The sequence below is a fragment of the Vanellus vanellus genome (assembly GCF_965231255.1).
Source record: "Vanellus vanellus genome assembly, chromosome: 2".
NCBI lineage: Eukaryota > Metazoa > Chordata > Aves > Charadriiformes > Charadriidae > Vanellus > Vanellus vanellus.
In genome coordinates this window covers 96997420-97021345 of record NC_138906.1, presented here as the reverse complement: position 1 = coordinate 97021345, position 23926 = coordinate 96997420, and the positions used below count along the sequence as shown (strand labels likewise).

The 23926-nt window shown below is 41.2% G+C and overlaps 1 protein-coding gene across 3 annotated transcripts in view; it reads right to left on the bottom strand.

The window, feature by feature from the left end:
- The window catches only part of FHOD3 (formin homology 2 domain containing 3), a 406197-nt gene that overhangs the window by 41210 nt on the left and 341061 nt on the right, over nt 1–23926 (bottom strand). For all 3 annotated transcript variants that reach the window (XM_082479632.1, XM_082479633.1, XM_082479634.1), the window contains 4 exons: nt 22935–23234; nt 18266–19155; nt 11301–11459; nt 3224–3406 (listed from right to left, as the gene is read on the bottom strand). In XM_082479632.1, the coding sequence (XP_082335758.1) occupies nt 3224–3406; nt 11301–11459; nt 18266–19155; nt 22935–23234 (1532 nt within the window). The remainder of the gene's footprint in view (nt 1–3223; nt 3407–11300; nt 11460–18265; nt 19156–22934; nt 23235–23926) is intronic.

The window sequence follows — 23926 nt, the reverse complement described above, 5'->3', positions numbered from 1 at the left end:
TCTTGGTCGGGATGGGAACTTTGAGATGACCAAAATCTAATTTGCCACATTTGCATTTAATCAAGACTGGCCTGCATGAAGCAGCATGCCCTTTTAAGACAACAGAAAGTATCAGGATCATACTGCAAAACTTAAAAAGCCCTGATGCACTTTTTAACATTTTCTGACAGTTTAAGCATCACTCAAAAGTAGAATCTTTTTGAACACTTATTTCTCTAGCACACTGTCTCCAGGGAGACTAGAGTCAGGAGTAATCTTTCTGCTCAGAAGGAAAACTGAAGCAAGCCCCTTTCTTTACTGGTTCTACTTTTCTCATTTCTACACCTGCTTATGTTCATTTATGATCCTTTAAAGTTGTCAGCAATAAGAATATATTTGCCCAGAGTGACCTTAAGAAAAAGAATAGCTGATTTAGGAAAACTAAAGATCCTACTTCTCTTTCTAAGACCTTTAAACTCCCTTTGAGATAGTGAAATTTGACAGCATCTGCATCATGAATAGTTCAGTACAAACAACTAGCACTGACACAGTGTAATTTTTCAGAGCAATCAAAGTCTGAAAATGAAGATTTAAAGTTGAAACTCTACCTTTTTTTGTCTATAACTTTAAAATATGATACCAAAAGAAAGGTGAGAAAAATTATTGTTCCACTGATGATCTTCAGTAGGCATACAGTACCTTAGGTACATGTCAACATTTCAAAACAGTATATACATTATCAAGCAGATAATTTGGAAAGGGTTTTCCTTTTCCATTTTCAATGCATATATTTGAATATCTAAAACAACGCATCGATGCATGCTTCACAGCTGACAGCGAAAGCTGTAATTGTACCACAACTACCTCTGAAGAGCCCAGAATAACTATTCATCTGTCCAGTTCAGCCCCTCGCAGTCCGAGGCTGCTCCCTACCAATGTACCCTGGTTTGCTTTAGTTAATTAAATTCAGCCCAAGAAAGATGACTGACTTCATTATCCCTGAAAAGCTTTTCTACAAACAGGAACAATATCGTACTTAACCTTTTTCTTGAACAATTTCATGCCATTTTTATTTCATGTTGTCAGAGATGGAGCTAAGACTTAGGCAAATCTCTGTTCTGATTAACAAACAAGCCTCACGAATGAGAACACCAGCCCTATGTCAACGACTCAGGTATTTTACACTGTTGATATTGTGGACCAGCTAAAACTTTCAGCATCATGGAAATAATAGTAAGATCAATTCACTTCTTACATAAAATATGTGTGGCTCGATAAATAATGAGTGAATTCTGAACTGTTATTAATTTTCCTAATTTTAAAATGAATAAATTAAAAAAACAAGCAAATGCTGGACAAAAAAAATGTACAAAAACCGTGGAGGTAAGTGATTTGGCACCTAAGTTTCAGGAAGGGTCTGCCCATAGATAGAACTATGAAAAAAAAATAATTTCAAGAGCAGAAGAAAGTTAGCAGGTTATGGGACTCTCTTATTATCATAATCAGTAATGCAAACTACTTCATTTTATAATTGGATATGCTCATGGTATCTTACCTCCGTCTAAATAAGGCTTATGTTTATTGGTTACCCGGAACTCAAACTCTGACTTTAACCTTCTGTTATTGGAGAGACCCAATTGCTCACTGACTCTCATACCTCTGATGTCTAATCCCGTATCTTCCTCTTCACCCAACTAAAACCCGAGATGTCTGTCATATCTGTGCTTGCCTGCTCGGCTGCTTATCACATGCTGCTCTTATTTTATCATAGTTATCACCTTTCAACAGGGATAAAAATCTTGGTCCAATCTTCACTCCAGCTATCGCTTCTTTCAGTAACTTAGGCATTTCAGACATTTTATACTAGCATCAATTCTACATGGATTTGAGCTAGCAATTCATTAACTTTGTGGCATAAACTTTACAGGATCGGCAACAGGGAAACTATCAGAATTTCTTTAGCTTTTAGCGGTGCTTCAAATGCTACTTTTGGTTGAGAGGAAGATAGAAATTCTAGGTATAGACATAGATTAACAGCTACAGCTAACTCAGATGAAAGGAACATTTTAGCTTTGCGGTAACTTCAAAGCAGAATAAATAGCTGCACCAGAGTGAAAAAAACCCACCCAAAACTGGCAAAAAAATATTCAGGCCTGATACAAGTATTTTATGTTTTACAAGTCAGAAATGTAAATGTCTAAGACTAAAATGGCACAATTAAAAAAATCCTGCATATTAGTGTGACCGTATTTCCTATAATCTAACAAAATTAAGCAGAGGTTGAGTAATCTTGACAGCATCATCTGCAAATCAATCCTCTGTTGTATAACTTGTTAAATAACCATGGCTAGATAAACATAAGGCATTCTCAGAAGCATGTTCCACTTCTCAGAATCCATACCACCCAAAGTTATACCGATTTTTTTAACATACACATATGCGCACAGATACACATACAAAATTAATATCTATAGGAGAAAGCTGGTTCAAGAGCAATGCATGGGTATGCACCAGAAGCGCAGCCAGAAGAAGGTTCCTGTGCTGAGTTTCCTGAAAGAGCTTGTGAAAATCAGCAAGCAGCTGAAATCACCTGCACGGTTTCATTCTGTTTCACCTATGGATGGAAATTATATGCTGTAATTTTGAAATTTTTGCCCGTGATTCATCATTCATGGCAGACAACCCAACTATAGTGTTCTCTGAATAAATGCCATCCATGAAGGAGGTGGCAACAACTGTCTGTGACTGAACTGAAAAGAGCATCCCTGAAGGATGCCTTATCTTGTTTGTAATTTTAAAAGACAGACATAAACAGAAAAAACTTTAATGGATGGTGTTTTCCTTAGTCCAAATGGATGTAAGATCAATACTCTCATTTTACAATGTAAGGCTGAATACTGTAGTCCTCGTTCAATCTCTATCCAAAGAAAAATTCTTACTGCTCTGAAGTAAGAATTTCCTGAATAACAACATCTGGAAAAGATGTGGTAAGGATTTAGCCCTCTCCTTTGTTTCAATATCATTACTGCCTAATTAAAGGAAGGAAGACATAATCTCTGATTTTCTTTTATAGAAGGAACAGATTAGGAAGGATCATTTTAGCTGTTTCCTGGTTGGCCACTGACACAAAAGCGACCCATTTACCGTTTCCTCAAAACATACGCTCATATAATAACAAGGTCAGGGAAAGATTAAGCAAAGCCTTGGAAGAGTCTCCACCCCTGACTCCCTGCTTTTCCCTCACCTTTTCCACTATCTCGTAGTCCATCTTGAAAGCCCAGAGCTGGAGCCTGGCGGAGAGTTCGCTGATGGAGGAGAGGGTGAGAAGGAACTGCTCTGCGCTGCCCAGGGGGACGTCGGGGTTTGCCAGCTGCGCCTCCTGGATCTTTTGCTTCTCCTCCTCGGTCGGGATCATGGTCAGGATTTTCTGCAAAGGGAGACAAAAGGCAGACATCAGCAGTGGGGCCGAGAGGTGTGTGAGGGCTGGATGTTGGGAGACCTCACAACAGCAACAGCAGAAGTCCTCAAGTCCTTGGCTGCTAAATTAGGATAGCACCGTACTAACCAAGAACTAATTCACTGCACAAGACAGCAAAACAAGGCCCGCTATCTCAACCATCTGCAGTTTCTTGAAAAACACATCTGTATTAAAATGCTTTTCTTAAAAAAAAATTGTACTCAGTAGATATGGTTAATCATGGGATGAAACACTGAAGGAGACACAGGGAGACTGGCTAGGACTGCTCTCCTCAGCTTCCATGTGTTTAAGTCAAAACTGGCCACCTTTCTGCAAATTACATATGGAAGTGAGGGTAGGAGGAGTGCAATTTTGTGGCCTGTGATTTACAGCAGGTCAGACTAGATATTAAGGTCTCTTTTAGCCTCAATATCTACGAATCTTCCAGCCCACTTGTAGGTATAGAGAAAAAACTTGAGGACTTCTGTCCCTTGCTCTTCTCATAATCTATTATTTTTTTTTTTTTAGGCTGTTTTGTTTTTTATGAAACATGACAACTATTGCAGCTTATTAGGTCACTCCCAAAAATTTCACCTGAACTGAGGACAATTTCCCAAGGAACATGCATTGAATTTAAAGTTGAATTATGCATTGCATAACATATGGCCTTTTTCTCTTGTGATCTGAAAAATCCAAAATATTGATGAAAAAGGATCTCAATATTTTCAGTTTCTGCTGTCAGTATAGCTCAAAACATTTATATTTTCCCTTTATTTCTTGGAATTCACATGCTTGCTTACATGTGGCAGCTTTCCTTCTCAAAGTACTGCTCTCTAAGGTATTGCTTCTTAATTAGTTTTTAACATAATAAATGCATTTTAAAATGAAAAAGAAAAACAAAACAACATAAAGGTAAGTTGACGTCTTTACCCTGCCGAACAATGCCTCAATAAAACACAGCAGAAGATTTTCAATGCAACTTATGTTTATTCATCTGAGGAATGACATGTTTTTGCTCTAGTCTTCTGTAATGATAGAGGCTCTTTTGGAGGGGGGGAGAGAATAATAAAACTACAGCCAAAGAGTTATCAGACCTGCCAATCCAAACTACAGCCTTGTTCCAGAGCTGGACATAGCCAATTCATCGAAGTAGCACAACTGTCCCACTCCAGTACGGATAATTCATCTAGATCCTTGAACAGTGCTGGAGCTAAGCATGGAGAGCAAGGGACTTTTCCTGGTCAATTAGGCAAAGAACAAGAGTTAAGCAAACAAATAATGTTCAATTTATTGGACTGGGACTTATTTAATTTCAGCCACAGCATTTGTATTGCTGTCCATCTTCTTGTGCTGACTTCCATAAACATAAATAAAGGAACATTTATTTCTTTTAACATTGGCTCTGCCTTTCAGTTAAAAAAAGAAAGCCTCCTTGCTTGGACACTGCAAGCTTCTACCTTAACAAATTAATATCCTGAGGAAAAAAGAAGAGGAGGAAAATCCCTCGATACACTCTGGTTCTTTTTCTTCCCCTGTCAATGACTGTTTGGAAAATATTCTGATATACACCTGTTCCAATTGACAGCATTTGTATATTGATTAATTTTGAGATGTGCTATCTGCTCATCCATCCATCCATCCATCCATGCTGAAATATGTAACTTAGGTCATACCTAACATCAAACTAGATTTATAAGTAGCTGCTTCAGGGCATTTCTCAGTGCTCAACCAATACTTGTCTAAAAAAGTTCATAAAAAAGAGAGAGTGAGTCTGAAACGCATAAGAAGAGGTGTTTCACAGAGTGTCCTTTGAAGAAGTCAGGCCTCCTAGTGCCTACTCCTGACTTCAACAACGAGAAGCCAACACCGCCTCAGCTGAGCCAGGGCAGCTTGCAAATAGGATCATATGGACATCCATACATGGAGAGTTCAGCAGTAGCCACATGATGGATGTAAAAATGCTTCTGATGCATTTTTGAAGGCTAACACTTCAGCAGTATTCTCAATTGCCTCCTACAAATAACTAGGACTTTTGGCAGCTACCCAGGGATCCCACAAGTATTTTGTGGTGGTGCAGAGCCTTCACTCCAGAGATTTTGCACTACTTTTGGGCATTTTAAAGAGAGCAATGAAACAGTAAGCTTTATTTCCAAAGGGACTCTCCTTCTCCTTGAGCTTTATGTAAACACCACAAGCCAGATGGAGCTGACAAAAAGTATTTGCGTCCCAGTACTGCTGTGCCACGTACCGTAGTATGTGCAACACAGAATGCCAAGCACTCGTGATGCCAGCTGCTGAGGATCACCCCTCCTGCTGAAAGCCATGCCTCGATGAGATCAGAGCTGCTGGCAAGTCTCACACCATCCAGGGTGCAACAGCCCCCATAACAATGATGTACTCACCAGCAATTCTAATCTGCTTGGGCAAATAATTCTGATCCTGCTGGTCATCATCCTTGGTGTGCCCTGAGCAAGTGGTAAAATGCTCCTACTCTTGATTTCCACTCTATGACTAATTTGAGCCATTTGTTCAGCGCTGGAAACTGATGAATACACCACCTCAGTTTAATATTATTTTTTTATAAGGTTGCTGGCACTTGATGCAACCATTAAATCACAAATAGCTTTGAATATAATCATTAGTTCATAACGCTTTCCCCAGCACAGCATTCTTCAGGTCGATTAAAGAAGAACTGGTTATCAACAAACCCTATGCTCATATCTTCTAATATGTGTGATACACATACTTCACCTCCAAGCATTCTCACGCAACTGTTTGGGCCAGAGACTAACATTCTGAGAAAAATCAGCACACAAATCTTTTAATGGAGAAAAAGAAGCAATTTTTGGAGATCCTGTTCACATGACATAATGGATCCTGATTTATTCTGCTCCTGGACTGCTGGACCCAGCCACTTGCTTGAACTTTCAGTGAAGGGATCAAACTGCTTATTTCCTGGACTCAGCCATCCTGATGCACGACCTCCCAAAATTTCTAAGAGGAAAGCCTTACAAGGCTCACAGGGCAAAATTTATAAACCCCATATGCCTGAGGGTTGCAGGCCTCAGTGTGGGACGCAAGGAAGCACCTAACTACAGACTGCAAATAGCCCAGAGTCTCTGCGGAAATTAGGTGCTCTAAGTTATCTTTTTCAAGAGATAATGGGGCTTCTCAGTGATAACGAGGTTGCAGGGACGCCTTGGCTTTCATATGTGGTTTCAGCTGATTTTACCAGGTGAACAGAAGGCTAAAAAAAAATTAGTAAACTAAATAACTGGTTGTTGTTGGGTCCAAAGCTTTCTGTGGCTCAAGGCCCACAAATTCACAAGCTGCATAACCAAATACATATTAGCGGGTATTTCATCAGATATTTGACAGGCCTCAGCAGACGATTCAGCTTCAAATAGGCTCTCACACTTCAGCTTTCCAGACAGCTATTAACAAGACACATCGGTGGTTTGCACTACCTGCAGAAACTCTAACCAATTATAAAAGCATATGAAGGTCAGCACTCCACAGTAAGTGAGGCCACCTGCACTAATTTCAACTCTTCCAGAAATGATCCAATTCTGAGAAGGGACTGCATTTAATGCCTGACAGCCATCCCTGTACATTGGGAACTGACAGCCATTGCCTCAGTCAGACCATTCCACTTCCTCAGCTCTCTACTGAAATACATGAACGCGCCATTGCAGGTCACAGAAACTGTAGAAGATGTTTTGGTTTGCTGCAAGGAGTGAAAGTGTAGCTTTTTTCCTTTAAATAAAGTCTGAAACTCGTTAGGGCAGTGATACGCTGCCTGTGGGTGAATGGCCAGCAAGGCACCATTGAGTCCATTCTCTCTTCTGTCTAGACTTGAGAAAAGAGGTGTTCTTTCAGGTCATGCAAGCTAGCATAATTTGAAACATCCCACCACACTTCTACAAAGCATTAGCTAAACAAATTAGAACCTGCAAATGCCAACGTACTGCGGCAACTATGAGAACAAATACTTAAATACCTTGATCATTTCAAAAAATCAAATGTTGGGTTTTATTTATATTTGTCACTATCTGCCTTTTTAACACCAGGCTCTCGTTTCTTACCCTTTTTTACGTCTCAGGGCTACCTAGCCACACATGGACTTCAAAGCACTTAATAAATATGGGTATGGAGGGCCTAGCACACCTGAAGAGTTTTTTCATTTCAAATACTTTTACTAAAATTTATATCTACCAACACAAGCAATATTGTGTAGCATCACAAAGCTATATTGTAAAGCACAAAGCAACCCACCTTAATTTTCTCACAGCATTACCCTAATTTTACTCTGCTAATTAATCCTGCTCTTTGGTATGATTTGATTTTGATCCACATTCCCTTACTGACTAGCACCTCACAGAGGGACCCCACTCATTTCCTTTACAGAAGACAAACAGCAAGGACTGATTTGATGGACTCTGTTCTTGCAGTTGCCCACGATACACTTCAATAAAATTAGGTGCCAGGATTCTAAGCTCGTCTCTTTTGCTTAGCTCACAGAAAGCCCTCATCCATGCTAAGCAGGCAGTTCTTCATCCTGCAGCAAGCTCCACATTGTCTGAACACAATGAATGCCAAGCTTTCAAAGAAAGGAAAACACAACCGCTTTGGCAAATGTAAGGTGGCAAAATTTTTTTTTAGTTGGATTGACGCATGCTTGCAGACACACATTGTGACTTCCTTTGAAAATATGTTTCTAACAGTGCCTGCTCTGCATACTACATCTGCCTTTCTAGCACCGTGCCCAATTTTCTGCCCTTTTTCACAGCTCAGGGGTACCTAATCACTTCAAACACATGGCCTAAAAATATGCAACATACTTAGATATAGAGGGCTTTAAAATACCTGGATTTTTTTTTTCTCCTATCTTAGTTACATATTTGAAGTTAAAAAGCAAAGTATGGATTACTAACAAGAGTTAAATGTCACAAGCAAAGCAGCATTCAGCAGAATGTAGGACAGTAGCGGAGGGTTTACTAAGTCACCATGAACTTGATGATGAGTTGGGCTATCACAAACTTGCAGCCTGCATCCCACTGCATCACTGTCTTGTTGCCAGCAGTACTGCCAGCACTACTTTAGTCCACTGCCCTTAAAGGTCAGTTTTAAGATACCGTTTAATCTGAACTTATCCACCAAGGTGCAGAACTAAAGTCACAAGCACACTAACACTACAATGACGACGCTCCTCAGTGAAGGGCATAGCACAGAGCTCACAGCCAAGGCCCAGGTGTCTTTTTACCCTGTTGGAGCCCTGCTCTGTGTTGGATCCACTAAAAGCTGAAGATTATCCTAAATTATAGCTTCTCTGAAATTTTAGCAGCGAATGTTATGTCCTCACTGCACTCATTACATTTCTTCTCCTGCTCTGCTTACATCTCTCTCTCCTGCTTACTAGCCGTGACATCTCTTCTAGACAATTAACCATGCAGAAAGGCTTTTGAGTACCCACTGTGATGCAGTTTTTTAATTAGACCAACTGCATAAATTTTTTTCCATACCAGTCCTGCCTCATTCAAGCCACAGATTAGCTACAAAGTATATTATATAGCAAATAATTTGCTTTATTCCCTGCCTTTTTATATAAACAAAGCTGATGCTTACACTTTTACTGATTCATTCATCATCACTACCAATTATTTCCCAGTACTTAGGAACTGTAGATATGAACCATTAAACTTTCCAAAAATCTAGACTGAAAAGACAACGCCTGTTCCCTCTGAGCTAACTCTAAGGCTAAAGCCAATGATCAGATGGATAGAGTGGAGAACAGAAAAAGGAAACAAAGCTTGTCTACATTGTAGATCAAAGGGGCATTATGGAAAACTGAGGCAGGGCTCTGCTGAAAACAGTGGGACTTACAATGATGCATTTCTGTATCTCTCTGTGCACCTCTTGGCCAATTCTCCATAGCTTCATCCAGCCCTCTGTCTTGGTATAAATGTCTGTCTGACTCTATAACAACTTGCTATAAGAAAAATCTGTAACTTGGGGATTGGGGAAGGGAATCTGAATTCAGTGCAGGGTTTTATCTGATAAGAAGTAAATAAATATGTAACATTGAGGAAAAAAAGCTCTTTTCTGCATGAATATCATCCTTCCCAACCGATGAAGGCTTCATCCCTCAAGGTGCAAAGCACCTGGGCTCTGCTCCACTTCCTCCTTCTCTTCATTTTAAATATCTGAATGATCACATCTGAATGACCACATCCTTAGCTTCAAGCTGTGGACCCAGAACTCAGAAATCCCATTAACACTGGGCAAGCATGTCAACAGTGTATCATTTCCTGGTTTCTGAATTCTTCAATTTGAAAGCTACCTGCATATATACTTTAAACGAAATTACGGGTTTCTGGCAGCTAATGGAAAGGCCACCCAAAGGAGGGTGTGGTGGTACACGGCATATGCAACTGTGGACACCACAGGTGGTTGGCAGATGGGCAGCCCAGCTACAAATGCTGGCACTGGAAAGGGTGAGCTGTGCAGAGCAGCTGAACTTCTGTTAAGAGTGCCAGAGAAGGACACAATTCAAAGGAGATGATATGTGGAAGATAATCATAGAATTGTGTAAGTTAGAAGGGACCTTTAGGATCATCTAGTCCAACCAAATAATGACGATGTGTCCCTCTTTATCAGCCATTTTATGTTGGACTGGGTATGGAAACACTGCCTACAGCACTGAGAACTAACTGGCGCTCTGTGATTTGGGCTTGGCTGGAGGTGCACTTCTCTCCAACATTTTAAAGCTTAGTACTGCAAACTGCAGTGGTGGGTGCATGGGCTGGGTCATGAAAAATTACTTTTTTAGCCTGATCTGTCACCTTCATAATATGAGTAAGGTATGTACAGAGCAAATAAGAAATATAGTCTTGGGAAGAAACTATATTCTAGTAGGGATAAATCAGGCCTTGCCTCTAGCTGAAACAATCTTTTGTCGTAAGTATTTCTTTTTCATGTAACTGTTGGCAACTCCAGTTCCATTCCAGCCAGCTTTTCTCTTTTTCTTCTGTAGTCAGCACAGTGAAGGTGGAAAGGGGGAAATTACGAAACACAGCGCCAAACCACTGAAAGGTGACTGTGAATCAATACACGAACTCTGCAGTCAGCCACTGGTTGAGATTTGTAGTTGTGCAGATTACTCTCACTAGATGATATAGGCTTATTCAAAAAGAAAAAAAAAAGATATTTGAAATGAATACAACCACAATGAAAAAAAACAGGGGGACCAGCAGGTTTCTTTTACACTTCACAGAAGAAAAATGTTTTGATAAAAAAATATAATAAACAGAGCTCATCTTGGATCTCGGTAGGAGTATCTGCAAAGTCAAACATGTAATGGTAAAAATTACATCATCTGTAATCTTTATACCAACTGCTTTTCTTCAAACAACAGTAACACAGAAATGCTATTTTGAGCAGAGCTAGTCACTGTATTTGTTTTCCATTAGATATACAATCTAGAGTGACTCCAACAGCTAGCTGGGCATGAACTTTATTAAACCTTGTACCAGTTACATCAGCCCTAGTAAGTCACTGCCTAGTCTTGCTGCTTACAATGTGTCAGTCAAGCTTCAGAGGAACAGATAATACTCTGAAAATCCTGACAGGAATTAACACCATTGTTACTGAAACTTAGACACTGAGCATGCCCGACCTCAGGTGAATACTACATGCTTCTGAGCACGTGGCATTGATTTGACGAGTTTCAACACTCAGTCTTGTTATAATACATTCCCTTTTCCCCCTTGCCATCAAAAATCTGGCCTGTACCATGTGAAACATCGAAAAAAAAAAAGGAAATGTTGAAAATACAGACTTGAAGACATTGACTATTATTTCTTACCTCTATTCCTTCCTTGTTTAAGGCATATTCGTCAAAATTCAAAATAGCAGTCTTGATAGTCCGGGGAGGGGGCAACACAGTCAAGCCAATATTAATAGCGTTGCTTCGTTTTGAGTCTAATACAATGATCTCCTGTCGCTTCCCATCTGCAGCAGTTTTCTTGGTAAAGAAGAGAACAAGAATATTATTCCTCCAGCCTGTTTTATAAAGAAACAAAGTCACTCCTTTCACTAATGACTTCCCCTACTCATGGGTGCTGACACTGAATGTAAATCTAATTCATTTATAGTCATTCAAAAAAGCTGAATTCTTCTACCACATCCTTGCTGGCACCAGCAAGAGCTGCCAGGATTTAACCAGAGCACTGAATGCGGACTCAGATGCCATGCACAGCTGAGCCAGCCTGAGACACAGGAGTCCCCGCGAGGGCCGGGAACACTGCAGTTAGGCGCACAAGATGGGCTGAAGAAAGGCTGAAGCTGTCTCTGCTGGGTGACAGCTCTGCCGTGTGGCAGGACCAGCCGGTGGAGGGCCGGTGGGGCAGCAGCTGGGTGGCTGATGGGCTCCAGGGCTCAATTCCTCCTTGGATGTATCAACCCAGAGTGGCCACCGACCCTCTCTCACCTGCGTGGCTGGCTGGGAAACAGACAGGATGGTTCCCACCTGCCTGCCAGCACTCTCCTGTGTTATAAATCCATCTTGGGCACTGGCAAAGGAGCTGTAGAGGCCTTTCTGGAGACACTGGCATGGTTTCCTGACCTCTGGCTGCCAGAGGAAGGGTATTCTACCCTGCTGCTCATGATATGACCGTCAAGCGCTTCACAGGTGAACAATTTCAACCCTTCTGCTTTTTTTCAAAGTTTTATTTGAGACTAGACAAAGTCTTTAGATCTTACCTCCAGTATAAACTACAGTATAAACAATAATGAAAGCACAAAGAGCTAACAACAGATGCTTTAAATTCCATTCTAGAGAAGACCCAAGATATCTCTTCCTGTCTCTCCCCATCCTCGTAGTGCCAAAATGCGAACCATTTAGGCAAGGTGACTCACAAACCATTTCCATAGCATAATGCAACACTGAACGTGGTCTTTGTTTTTACGCCCCAGCACGCCTCTCTTTCATTATCCCATGCTAGAAGGTGTCTCTTTGGCAACTATATGTGACGTACCAGGCAGCTGCAAGAGGAGAGGACTCTGGTCCTCATACTACTCTGGTCCTCATACACATCCTTTGCCCTATCAGAGATGGGATGAGGGATGCTGTCAAGCACAGGAGCGCAGGGAGAAGACCCGCACATTGGTGGAAGCAAGCACAGACATGCTTGGCTGTGTATAAACCCATGTTTCAGCGAGGCACAGGCTGCAGAGACGTGACTGTGACCTCCTTGTAGAGTCTGTTACCTGGGCTGTGCTTAGCGGCTCTGGCAGCAGCTGCTGTAGAACAGATGCACCTCAAAGGGGCAAAGAGAGAGACTAAGGAATCTTTCTTTCCAGGCTGCAGTGTGGCAGCCCATACAACTGTTCAAATCACCAGTGTTGTCTACAGCAGTAGTGTCTCTTGCATCTCTTGGGGATTTGGGGGAAAGCCAAGGGACCCGGAGGAGACTCTTACTGCCCCAGTCTTGATCCACGCTAAGGACTGCTTTTTAGACCACAAAGCTTTGTTCTCCCCTTCCTTTGGGTCTGAACTACAGCCACCACTGAGTCAAAAAATGCCCTCCTGCCAGGTCTACACGCTGCTTCCGCATTGGAAGAACTAAGTTAGTAAGTATGATTTTATCAAAAGTACCTCCAGCTGTGGTTCAGCCCATAATGGGAATGCAGTTGTATCATTACAAAGATGCCTTTTTTCTGGCATAGCTGAGCTCCTTGCCCGCACAGGAAGAGGTACGCCCACCTGTCCCAGCAGCCTGCCCAGCACGTGTGCGGCACCACAGCCCTTTCATCATACCAACACGATTAACGTGGTAGGATGCACCTTCTGTGTGCAGCTGAGATGAAGGCAAGTGCAATTTACAGGAGTTGGGGACTACCGTATGTGAATGATCTGTGAAAGTAGTAAGAGGGTTGTGTTGTTTTTTTTAAACTTAAAAAGAAACAACATTTTGCAGTAAACAGGACAAATTTTAGGAGAGCAAAGATAACATTTGTTTTCAATTTTCATATGTCTGTTCTGTCAGAAGTGCTCTTTTCTTAATGCCTTTAAAGCATCCCTGAAGCCTTCTTGAACTTTTCCTTCTTTGAGTTAAGGGAATCCTCTTTTTCTTGGGGAGCTACCTGAAAGATCTGAGATGCAGCTTCTCCTTTAAAGCAGTCATTTTTAGTTCCAGGGCCATTAATCACATTTTCAGGACCACAGTTAGTGGCCAAGACCACATAAAAACAAGTGGGATTCACCAGAGACTGCTTCCTCTTGAGTCCGTATAGCACTAAGCCTTTTCTAAACCACCACTTTTTACCTTGTCCTTCGCAGCACAGAATTACACAACTCCAAAGAATTTAAGCAGAAGGGAGAAGGCTGGGGGGGGGGGGGGAAGGCATTAAATTTAGACTTTCCACATGCGGTATGGGTAAGTAAGCCTCAGATCTGCAGCTCTGTTTTTAGGCTCCTGAGTTTGACGAGAGAGACATGTTCATTTGGGGGACATACGACGCTAACCGCTGGGCTGATTGCGATTGCAACAGTGTGCTTGCTCCTTAGCAATGAGTTATGAGAGACAGCTGAGCTGTATAGGGGATGTAAGCACGTAGGTATTTTCCAGAGCTATAACTGCATATGGGGTATAAAAATTTGGGGTAAGTAACTCTCCAAAAACAGGGGCAGAAGAGATTTTTTTAATCCATTCTGGGGACGATGGTTGAGTTACAAAGAAATCCTTTCCAAATGAATAAAAGAATGAAGAAAAGACAAAGATTTTACTACCGTGAACTTTATTACCCTACCGCTAGGAAAAGAATTCCTTTTTGTCTGCAATGAAATTGCACATGTGTAAGTGTCTGACTGTTAAAATAAGCTACAACTATTAATTTCTATTACAATATTAGGTGACTTCAGACTGTGCTTTATAAGTTCATTAACAGAGAATGACTTCAAATGTTTGAGGGAACAGTGCACTAGTGCACTTGATTTTATATTTTAATGTCTTAGTATGTAACATAAGCCCTGAACTTCTGAATATTATATTATTAAATGTGAATAAAAAAATAATTATAAAATACAACTATATCAGGTGGTATAACTAGTGGGAAGCAAACGGTCCTGCAATATATTAACAATCACAGTGAATTTAGATCTTTACAAGACCTAACCGGCCATATTCTGTTGCCTCTATTGAAGGCTGTGTAGTCCAGATAGGTTATTCAAAAATGCTACCATCCCACAGAAGGTGATTTGTGGTCTGATGAGTGCATATTCTAAAGCACACCTCTTTGCTTTAGTTAACACGGGAAGCAGAAAAATCTAAATCACTTTTCCAGTGGCATATAAATAAGTAATTATATATGAGCATCAAGTCAGAAATATTTCCTGCGTTTGCGTTTAAACTTGCAGAACAACCTGCATTAGTAGTACAGAAAAAAAAAAAAAAAGAGAGGCAATCCCTTAATAGTGAGATGGCAATTTTTAAATTTCTATCTCAATTAGCAAGGATTTAGCACTAGGGATTTAAAATGGAATCACTCAGCTACCACTGACTTTGTCCAGGATACATATGCATAATCTTTTTCAGAAAGTCTGGTCCACGTTTATGGCGTGCCTTGGCATGTATTCAAATTGCAACAAATGTTTTCAAATGGAATATGTGTCTAGGCATGTATATACATGTGAATGTGAAAACACATTCCTTAATTTTTCTCTCCTAATAGTTTTTATGTCTGTGGGCACATGATGGATCACTATATCCCACAGGGTATAGATGAATCTGCAAAATAATACTGCAAAATGACGCGCAGAACCAAGTGGATGGCAGAAGGGCTGAACAACACAGTTTGATTCAGTAGTGTCTGTGTGCTTTCATTTCTCTTCTCAGAAAAATAAACACTTTGAAGTACTTTGCCAAAATACCTGCTTTGTTTGGCAGAGTGAGAAGGAAAAAAATTTTACACTGGCTTGGAAGGGATACCTGATCACTCTCTTTCTATTCGCAAACAGAATGTTGTGGTCCTCTATTCCAGAAAATAAACATTTAGCAACTAAAGGTGCTCCTCTAACTATAATCGATGTCAAAGTTGTCCAGTGTGGCATAAGTTTTCCTAAAATCGAGAACCTCCCCTCACAGCCTTGCCCCCCAAACTCCCATAGTATATCCTACAATTTAAAATCCACTTTATTTTATTGCAGTCTATTGTGTTTAATGAAAAACTTCTCATGAGCCAGGAAGTAGCTGCTTATAGCTGTGTGTTGTGGAAATCACAGTGAAGGATTAGAAACTGGAGTAAAATTGGTTACAGCTGTATGAAAGAGCGTATGCACAAGACAGAGCCAAGCCCTCCCTACACACCCTGACTTCGCTTTTCCTGTCATCCTTCTGGACTGTTCCTTTTCCATGCACCTGCTTCCATCTATTGCTATGAAATCTGGAGATTTGACTTTTGATTTGTTGCTCTGCGCTTTTTTTTTTTTTTTTCAGCTGAACCAACTGAGCTGTGAGTCAGACTTTACGATATTATAGAATAAACCTGTTTTGGATTGCAGCCATTGGACAGGAGAAACGAGACACAACGGGGAATGTACTCCCTGGAAATAAACCAAGCAGTCTGGAAAAAGCGAGAGCTATCCTAATTTGAGGGCAATCTTCGTACCAAACCTCAAGTCTTTTACGGATTCGGCGGTCTGCTTAATTATTCCCACTCTCACTTGATCTAAGGACCATTCCTACCCGGGAAGATTTGCTGGTATTCACCAAAGCCAGGCAGGAGTCTCAGAAGTCTGAGTAGACCTCCACTACGGTACTCCTTGGTCACCACTGTCTTCTCTACAGAGACAATGAGACTTCTATGTCTGTGTTATGGGACGGGGTGGAAAGAGAGCCAAAAGCATAACGTCTCATGCAGAGAGCAGTTATTAGTCTCCAAGAGGAAAGCAGTCACCTAAATCATTCCTCAGACTTGCACTAATTTCAAAGAAACCTGCTCACTCATCTTCCAGCCAGAAGCCAAAAGCTGTGCCAAAGCATCAGGCAGCCCAGGCAGGTTTGGGAAGAAAGCGTGAGGGGATGGGTGGGGTAATGGCCAAAGGTAGTTTGGAAATGTGCATGGTAAATGACTGAAAAAGTAAACAAGACAAAATTCCAACAATTCAACATTTTATCAAAAAAATTTTGGGTAAGAATAAAAGATTAAGAACCAGCCAGACTGATCCATTACAATACTGGCATTTAGCACAAACCTGAAGTTTGGAAATGGCAAATATGTCATAATTCCACATTCAATTTGAGGAATTAAATGTTTTATGGATCTAAGAAAATACTCTCATTCCTTCCATCTATGAACCATCTGTGGCAGATTTGTATTTACAGGGAGAGAGATGAGGAGTAACACACCACGACGTCACCAGCATTCCTTCCTCAGCAGAAAAGGAATTAGAAAGAGCAATTAATCTCAGCATTGGCCAAATGAACAACCATCTGAATGTGTTTTTAGAGCTGCTACACCATACGTTTCAGATCTACGTGCATCTGTGTCACAAAAAATTCAGCTAAGAACAGCGATGGCAAGATCTACACCAACCATGTATTTATGTACCTGTTGTTTGCCAGGTACTTAATGGGGGGCTTGATTGTTCAAATTGCTATGTTTCCATTTGGCCAAGAAGATCAAGAATGACTATTAGAAAATTTTGAGTTAATAACCCAGATAAGTGACACGAAGAACTTTTACTGCAAGACATCCAGTCTCCCCAGATTAAGAGCAAACAATAATATATATGATGCATAACATATATAACGCATAACATATAAAACAACTTTTGCCAGCCAAAGAGAAGTAAAATATTCAAGGTATTGACTGTTTTTTATGCCACTATAAAACATATAGGCATACAAAGAAAACATACAAAAAATTTATTTAACTAAGAGAGATAGGCATCTTTTACTAGCGTTTTGACTGGAAAAAAACATTGTTTCCCTGGTACCGATTATTCTGCTTAGAAGAAAAAGAGTTTCTGTAGCCATGAAAAACAAATGTTTGAGCTAATAACTTTTTTAATGCTACTTCAAATTCCTACTAAATGTAACTATAAAAGACTTCCTTTTGTTGTCGAGTCTAATGTTAAACAGCCGTGTCACCAGCCTTTGTGAATTTGTTTTACGACAATGCTCCTAAGGAAGAGGGAATCCTAGCTGCAGAGGTATTTCCTGTGCCAGCTTCTATCCTAAAATTTGGATAGCCACATTGTACAAATTAAAGATTTAAAATAGGCCTGTTCACCAGTATAAAACAAAAACCCACCACCCCTGCAGAGTTTAGCTGTAAACTTGGTCCAGCTGATAAATCGATCCTTCAGAACAAAGCACACGTGTAGGCTCTTTGCAGCAGATCCGGTTCGATAGCCTAACCTTTCCACGTAATGATTAGGAAAATATTACCAAGTGAAGAACTGTCAAATACATAGATATGAATCATCATGCCGTGACCTTTATGTGAATGTAACAGAAAATATTGCAGATTTCAGTACCTAGTTCGGCAATCAGCTACCAACAACCTAATGTAAAATTTGTTGGTATTCCCCACCTGAAGTGATATCCCAAAACTGGTAGACCTGAGGTAAGAGGGCAGCTTGACACGTACACCACCCTAGCCTCATCTACTAGTTTCAGGCCTTGGAATATCTTCTGTCATAGGCCAAGCTAGAAACACATCCAGTAATTTCCACTGTTTTCATAAACAACATAAATCACCTAAATCTAAGTCAAAATGAATACCAATACAATAGCAAAATAATAGCAAGCTGAATATGAGCTGTACCTTCGTGACAGGCAGTTCCTTGGATTTAGACTCAAAGAGATGCTCCAGTTTGGAAGTGTCCACCTTAATGGGTTCCAGTTTCGACCACAGGAATTCTCTGCAGCGTTTGTTGTTTTTACACTGCCACTCAAATGGCCGTACCTCGTTCCAAAACAGACGGATGGTTTTCTTCTTCTTTATAAATGCTGGCTGACCCCTAGAAACCTGGGGTGACCCTAAACCCTGAGGAGTGCTGAACAGTGGAGGAGGAGCCAATAAATTAGCAGAGGGTGGAGGCGGAGGCGGGCATCCAAACAGCGGGGGAGGTGGTGGAGGAGGCAAACCCAGAAAAGAAGGTGGAGGTGGAGGAGGGGGAACAAGGGAGTCCCCAGGACCCATATCCATGTCCAACACATCTACATCATCCTCCTCCCCCAAGTCTGTAAAATCCATGTCTTTGATTTTAAGTTCCCTAGGATTAGCCATGAGCTGATCCCAGATGTAGTCAGATTCCTTCTTTGGCTGTGCTGGTGTTTTCTCAGGGACCTGTTCACTGATTTCATCTTCAGGCATGGCTGTCCCCTTGGCCAGCTCACCACTGTTGAACTTTTCTGCAAAGGCTTTCACGCTGCCTTGGTTGTCCAGATTTCCGATCTCCATCTTTTTGACACTTTCATCTTTGGCCTGCTTTGTGGCCTGAAGGATAGAGATCCTACTGGCTAGGCTAGTGAGTGACTCCTCGCTTTCCTCCGTCTCCTTCTTTTCCTCCTTCGCCTCCAGCTCCTTCTCCTCTTCATCCTTGGGTTTTTTGTTATGCGCATACAACATGTCCAGCATAAACCGCTTGTTGTTGAGGATGTTGCTGCACTGCTCATTCACACCAGCATCCTGAATGGTCTGTGACCATGGACCTGCAATCACACACACACACACACAGATGGGAATGAGTCAAGGGGAGGGACCCAGAACACCAAGAACACTCTTCGACCCACCAGAAAAAAATTTGGGGGACACATGCACAATTAGTCTGCAACTGGGCAAGCAGTAGCTTTGAAAATTTTGGAATAAATGACAGTGCTGATATATGTCCCAATCTTGATGGGCTGGGAGTAATTCTCAAAAAAAAAGGAACAGGAGCAGAAAATAATCAGTGTAGCTTGTGAGGGACTATATAACCGTCAGGATTTCAAGGTTCAGGTTTCTCCTGAAATCCGTCAGGTTTCACTTTGTTCATTTTATACAGTGCATACATGTTCAGAACCTTTAGCAATCTGAAATGGGGTCTAAATATCAGGACAATGGCACAACATAGGTTATCGGCATACTTTTCACCTGGCCATAAACTGGAACTAACCCAGCAAAAATTCCTCATAAAAGAGATCTTCCCTGCCTGACATCAAGGTCAACATGTAACTGCTTCCTCCTCCTCCTCCTCTTCCTCCTCCTTCTCCTCCTCCCTCCCTGCTGGCTAGGGGAGGACAGCTTTCACATCTGACTCTTCTTCAGACCTCCAGGCTGGTTACCTGGGCCACCTTCACAACACGGACTATTTGAAACCCTGAGCAGGCTGCACACCCAGGGTACAGCTCTGAGGGCGACCCAGTGAGTACAAGGATAAGCAAGATTTTTAAAGTTATTTCTAGGAATATGAGTACCTTTCTAAAAGATTTTTTAAAATGCTGCTCATCAACCACTGTTACCTTCCCTGTAATATATGATGGCATTGAAAGCCTAATGGCCTTTTTCCCACGTCACAGTCATTTAATACGGCACTGTAATGAAGCTTCATCTTTCTGACTACTACTTTTCTCAAAAATAACCTGCAAAATAACATGTTTGAGACAGCACCATAAATAACAAAATACAGCAGTGAAATTGTAAAAATAAATTATATAAGCATCCCTTCAACTACATTTCCCTGAATATAATGCTTCTAACCAGTGTGGATAATGTGTCTAAAAATTATGGTGCTTCTTTTTCCAGCAGGTATTAGATGAAGTGATTAAACATGGACAAAGATAATTCTTCACACTTACTGTATTTCCTGTACAGGTTCCCTTCTGTCCCCCACAGTCTTTACACATTTTATTAATATATTTTTTATAAACTCAGTTTCTTAAACACATTTTACTTTGATTGCTAGCTTGCTTTCCGTTTGGCCCCTCGTGGTTAAAGATTTTCTTTTATACCTGTCAGTTGCCCTTTCTCTTAAACTTCCATTTTATCTTTGTTTCTCCCCTTATGCTCCCAGATTTTTTGATACTTTAGCATTTTAAACACCTTTTACAGCTTCCTTTGTCAATGCAGTTGCTTTCTTACCATGACATCTAGCCCTGTGCTCTGAGAAGCTGTACCCTGAGTGAAACCCACATCCAGGGCCCCACAACTCCTCCCTGCCCCTTTAAAATAAGATCACGTTAAGATGTAGGATGGGTCTCACAGCACAAAGCATACGGACAGCAATGACTCTCACCTCTATTCAGATCAACCGCTAAACCACATTTTAAAATGAGTTCAGAGGTTTAACCCCAGACTAAAGAAAGACATTGTTTTCAGCCACGGATACAACCTCCAAAACTGTTTCCTTCTATTTTCCTACAGGAGGCTTGACTTCTTCCATCACCTGTTTATTTTTCCTCAGATTTTATCCATGGGATTGCTTGCTTTGTCACCTGAAGCAGTCTCTCAGATTTGTCTCAGGTAGTTTCACTTGACAACATGACTAGACAGCTCCTTCCCCAAACCATAGATTCCATCCAGCTGAGGCCCCACAGAGGATTTCCCCCTACTCCCAGCCTCTCCTTCGAAGATGTTCCAGACTGCTCCCAGGATCCCTCCTACAAAGCCCACATGACCTACCTGGTCTCAGTCTCACCACCTGGGATCCTCCAGGATTTAATCCGTTTGCAAAACTGCTCATCAGAATTCCCCCAGACACAATCTCTAATTTCGGCTCCCCAAGTCTGCCTCCACCTGCCCTAGCTGATCAAAGATTATTGCTGGGAAGACTCTGGCTACCTTGTCCTCCTCTCCACAGGTAAAGCTTTGAAATACCACTGGAGAAACAAGACTTGCTGGAGGACAAATTCGGGAGGATGGCTAACGAAGGAGGAGACAGGACCAAAGTCTTTATTCTTTTGTCCTGAATGCATCCGGGCAGAACCAACGGGTCGCCTCATAAATGGCAAACTCCTTGCTGGGAATGTGAGAACTGCTGGAGAAAGTGCTCTCATTTGCTTTCTGAACCTCCTCACCTACTAGAGAGCAAATAACTCACTACATGAGACCTCCTACATAGCACAACCTAATAAATCTTTAGTCTACTGATAACATAGGTCAATTTTAAGATGTTGATTTTTCAATAACAGGGTACATTTCTTAGCTTTTAACAAAAAGTACATAAGCACTTAATTAGAGTGGTAACAGGTTGGTAACAGAGAAGATGAGTGGAAAACAACTCTAGCCTGTTCTACTTTACTTGCACTTAGATTATCTTGGACTATGCCACAGTGTAGCGACATCCTTCATCTGTCATTCCTCCCCTCCCTTTCCTATATATATACTTCTACATTTTTTAAGAGTACAATAGCATTCTAAGTAATCCAATTGTGGTGCTGTTTGAAAAGAAGGTAGCTCTGAAATTTAGAATAAAATTAACTTAATGCTTCCCAGAAAAAAAAAGTAATAGGTTTTAAACATAAACAGTACAGTCTGAAGATTTATCTCTGTGAGGCAATCCTTGTGATTCAGAGTTATCCCTCTTCTTTCAGGAAAGAGGAAGACTATTTCACACTGTAAAGCAATTCTTGTTTTCTTATCTATAATTTAGAAAACTTTGGACAATGCGCTCCACTGTTCAGCCCTAAGAAAACTTGGGAACCAAATGCCCTAATTACATTATGTTCCTTAACCTGCCTATAAAAAAGGGGAAAAGAGTAATTAATCAACAAAGGTCAAAATATGCCTTTTACTCCCTCCCTGCCTGGGCTGCATGACAAGCTCTGGTTGTCATTATCTCTCCAAGCAGAAAACTGTTTCTTAAGGTGTTTTCCAGGCTGGGCCTTTACAGGTGCCTGGTGGCATATCTGACCAGAACCATTGGTCACTCCAGAACTGGTCTTTTCCAGACAAGGTCTATTTCATGTGCCTCCTCCACACAAGCTAAAGATGGTCACAGCCCAGACCCGTCTTCAGCAGCTCCTATGTATGTCTCTCTGCTTTCTGAAGCCTAACCAAGACAGAAGAACCTGAGGGAAGGAACAAACATCCCAGCCCTCGTCGCTCTTCCACTAAACGGACGAGAAAAGGTATCTGGAATCTCATAACAAATCATGTTGACCCCTCATCTCACTGTTTTACATGTAGAAAACCCAAATAAAGTCTCTGGGAGCTGGAGATGCAAGTCACTGCAACATGACAGTTCAACAGTTAATATATTAATCTTAGGGGAAGAAAATGATCTCACATCAAAGGAAACCTCATTTCGTCAAGGCCTTACTGTCCCTCAAACACAGAAACCTCATCAAAGTCTATGGATTTCCAAGCAGAGTGCAGATCAGACTTGGCCATGGTGAAGAAAGTCTTAGATAAGTGCAAAGGGTTTGTTAGCTAATTAACAAAAACAGAGCTGTTAATTTAACATTTTTTTTTCCACCAGAAACCCTTCATTATTGAAAAAGCTTCACTTTACCAGTTTCATTGTCACTGGTTAACTTGTCCTCTCTCTCTTCCCTCTCTAAAGTGCTGCTTGCTGAGGATATGCTGGATGCAGAGCAGTTGTCTTTTTCATTCACTTCCTCATTCTGCCTCTCTTTTTCACTGAGTATTGCACTTTCTTCTGGCTCTCTCTCTGGTCCTTGCTCCACCTCACTCTCTGGTCCCACCTCTGTAGCCTCTATTTCCTTGGGTGTCTCCGTTCCCTGCTCGGCCTCAGCCTCCTGCTCTGGTTCTGGTTCTGTCTCTGTCTCTGGTTCGGGTTCACTTGCACTCACTGGTGGAGAGAACAATGGGAGAAAAAGATTCACTTAACATCGGAGTCGTCTCAGGCTCACCCCTCTAAATGAGAGCAATGTGAAAGTTGTACAAGCGCCTTATGGAAAGAAAATAAAAAGCAAGTCCACGGCATGCTGAACATTAGGAGCAACAGATTGATGAATGTTGTGCGACAGCAGCACTGCACGTGAGAGTGGCCTGGCAAAGCCCCTCGCTTGCTGTCTGGAGCCAGCCCACTGTTTTTATACATACTTCCACAGCTGGAGTGTTGGACTCGCATAAGGATTTGAACCAGCAGAAAACGGGCATTCCACCTGAGCATGACATTGACAACTCAGTGCCTAGACAGAGCCAGGAAGGAAGAGATCTTAAAAAAAAAAAAAAAAAAAAAAAAAAAAAAAAAAAGGAGGAAGATTGTGGTTTTTGGTTGAATTTTCTCTGGGTTCTGGAAGCATTCTTTTTTCACCTGATGACGAACACTTCAACAAAAAAATAAAAATATTAGTTTTATTAACACAGCTGAATGGCACAGTCTGGAAATGGCACCGTCACACATTTGGCTGACAAAAAACATGTTTTTTCATGCACATTTACTTCAGAATAGCCACATCAAAACTGAACAAAGTTTCCAACTGCTTGGCATATGGCACAAATTTAGTTTCCAATTGGTTGGCATATGGTGTATGATAA